At 45.7% G+C, this 2,862-nt stretch overlaps 1 protein-coding gene across 1 annotated transcript; it reads left to right on the top strand.

The window, feature by feature from the left end:
• Nucleotides 1-1,428: 1,428 nt before the first annotated feature.
• LOC147416617 (uncharacterized) lies at nucleotides 1,429-1,887 on the top strand. The gene has a single exon (XM_086508218.1). The coding sequence runs from the start codon at nucleotides 1,429-1,431 to the stop codon at nucleotides 1,885-1,887; it is 459 nt and encodes a 152-aa protein (XP_086364344.1).
• The last annotated feature ends 975 nt before the right edge of the window (nucleotides 1,888-2,862 follow it).

Here is a 2,862-nt window from a genome sequence, read left to right on the forward strand (position 1 = left end):
TTGCGCATTGCAAGGCATCAGTAGCTAGCTGGTCGACAACGTGAAGCGCGTTTAGAAATTGCGCGACAAAATGGTGTAATTTTTGAACGTAGTTTTATCTTTTTCTCATTCTTGTGCCTCATCACATGCATTAAAACACATAATTTTTTTTACGTCGTTTAACTTCTCATTTTCGTCGTTTTATTGCATTCTTTTAGAGAGAAACAATGGGCTACATGTTCATGTAGGCAATCATGGGGATGTGATTTAGAAAATTTCTCATGTAGGAAAACGGAGTCTTCTTCTTGAGTGTTTTTCATACAATGCATAACATCATGCCACCGGACCGACGGTCCTCTGCCCCCAATCGTACCTAACTAGGTACACGATGCCTCCCTCATAGAAGCTCATGATGTTGAGGTAAGTCACAATGTGGGAATTATTGTGAGAATTTGTCCAAAACTTCTTGTGTATATGTCCTCATGAAAGATAATTAGAAATTGGGGATTGAGAGGTATGCCTTTAGCTATAATATTGGTTTATTCCATTTAGAAGGTGGTTAAGCTTAGTCTTCGTGATTATTTGACACCCCTTGTGTGAGGTGGGATCAATGGTCCACAGTAATTGGGGGCGGCAAGATTGGTTTTGCGCCCTTCGATGGTCCCGAAGTGGTCGCCATGTGGTCACAATCGAAGTGAACCTCAAGGAAACCTAATTTATCGGTGCTTGAAATCTAAGACCCTTTTATCATAATTCCAATTTCCATCATTTTCCATGACCACCTTTTTTGGGCGAAGCTTGTCTTCAGAATCCAAAGTGCAGTAAAGTCCTTTTGAAAACCCTTTTTTTTTTTTTTGGTTTTTGACAATATGGCAGAGCGTACAATGCAGCTGCAGCCGTCATAAATCTAAACTATGAAGCTTTACGCCCAGAGTTTGTCAGCGCGTGGGGAGAGAACCGGGAATCCTTCGACCGGCCGACCAACGCCTGCATGGAAGCCCCTGTGGTGGTGGCCTCGCCGGCGAAGCTTTTAAAGGAATACAGTCAGCTCCAACAAAAAGGCTTTTTGATATGCCGAGCTGTCATCAGGGCCTTTGCCAAGACGGAAGCTCGCCAACGCTACCCCAATGATGTGCTCACACCTCCACCTAATATCCAGCTGGCACCTCGGACGGCGCGAGTGCGTCGTGTCCTGCCGGTCAAGGTTAGTAGACAAATGTATAACCAGAATGAATAGCGCGCATATGAGCTGATCAGCAGTCATGACATGACTGTGGTGTGCAACAACAAACAGAGATCAGGCCCACGGTGCGCCATGCAGGGCAAAGGAGATCAGCGGCGGGCGACCGTCCTTGGGCCAGAAAACCCCGTTCGGAGAAAACAGTAGCGGCTAATGAGGCTGGTACAGTCGCCGGCGCACCTCTGCAACCATCGGGAGAGAATGATCAGATGAGTGCTTGTCCTATTCAAGAGGCGGACAAGCAGCTGGAGGCTCGAGCACTCAGCGTAGTATTCAGCAAGCTAACTTTTGATGAAATGCGGCCGTTTGCACTGTTTTTCTACATGCAGGGTCTTGCAGATGCACGCATGCGTACTACAGCTAGCGGCCAGGACTTGAGCAATATAGTAAACAACCACATACTCGGCCTCCACAATCAGCTGCTGCTTCAAGCTAATGAAGTGCAACCGCAGGAAGGCGGCCCCAATTATTCTATTGAGGAAGGCAGTGCCGGCACCTTTAATGGACAAACACAACCATCAGCTAGCTCCATTGCCGATAATTACAGCTACCTGCAGCAACCAGGTTCTGGCACCCTTAATTATGGACAAACCCAACCAGCAGCTACCTGCAGCAGGCAGCTTTTCATCAAACAAACGACAGTGCAGCTACTTATAATACTACTGTAGGTGGAGACGTACCTCTACTGATTCAGCAACAGGCCCAATATCTTACTAGTTCTTCTGCTCATGCGTACTCTCCGTGGCCAGCAACAATATCGGCAGATCACGGTGGCCAACAGCTTGTATGGCCACCAATGGAAGCTCAGATTTTCCAAGCAGGCGGCGTATCAGCTCAGGTTGTTATGCACGAGCCCAACGTCGACACTACCTTAATGCCGATCCGGCCGGGTTCCAGCTTGGAAGAATTGGCTGCGTCGACTGCACAAGGGGCCGCCCAGGTACTCTATTAATTATTCTAAACTTGTGAGCAGCTAGCTGAGCATTACTATATTAGGCGCTCATCAATACAAGTGTCTGCAGGTCACGATGCCGCATTATAACATCTCCTCTAGTGAAGCACTCGCAAATTATGATGCTGAGGTAGAAGCTAATTATTATGAATATTGGATCCAGCACGATCAGCTGCCGCTTGATGGAGCTTTTGAGAATGACGCGATGATGATGACGGAACCAGCAGAACTCCAATTAGAGACATGGGATGACAGCCTTGAGGACGTGGCCGTGTCGCAATGGCTAAACTTAAATTAGAGAGAGGCCTGATGGATCAGTAGGGCTGATTCAATTTTGGATATTCAGTTGTGGATCCATTATGTGCAGTCTAGTAGTTGATAATCTTCTGGTTTGGAAAAATATAGACGTGGAACAATGTTTGGATGTGATTGATGTTACATCATTGAGGAGTTTAACAAATCTTGTAAATTCTCTTTGTTTGGGAATAAAAATTGGACTTGCACATGCCTCATTTGTGTTTCATCAAGATAATTTGTGCATGGCAAATATGCATCAAGTGATTTTTGTTACGGATGGCTTGTTTCTTTACGTTTCTCATTGTCTTGGATCCTCGAATATACCTCTATCCGCCGTAGTAGTTATTATCAGTCCATCATATACTCTACTATAGAGCTCTATGGAGTTTATTTT

This window comes from Adiantum capillus-veneris, unplaced genomic scaffold (genome assembly GCF_014529385.1).
Source record: "Adiantum capillus-veneris isolate H3 unplaced genomic scaffold, ASM1452938v2 Hic_scaffold_753, whole genome shotgun sequence".
NCBI classification, from domain to species: domain Eukaryota; kingdom Viridiplantae; phylum Streptophyta; class Polypodiopsida; order Polypodiales; family Pteridaceae; genus Adiantum; species Adiantum capillus-veneris.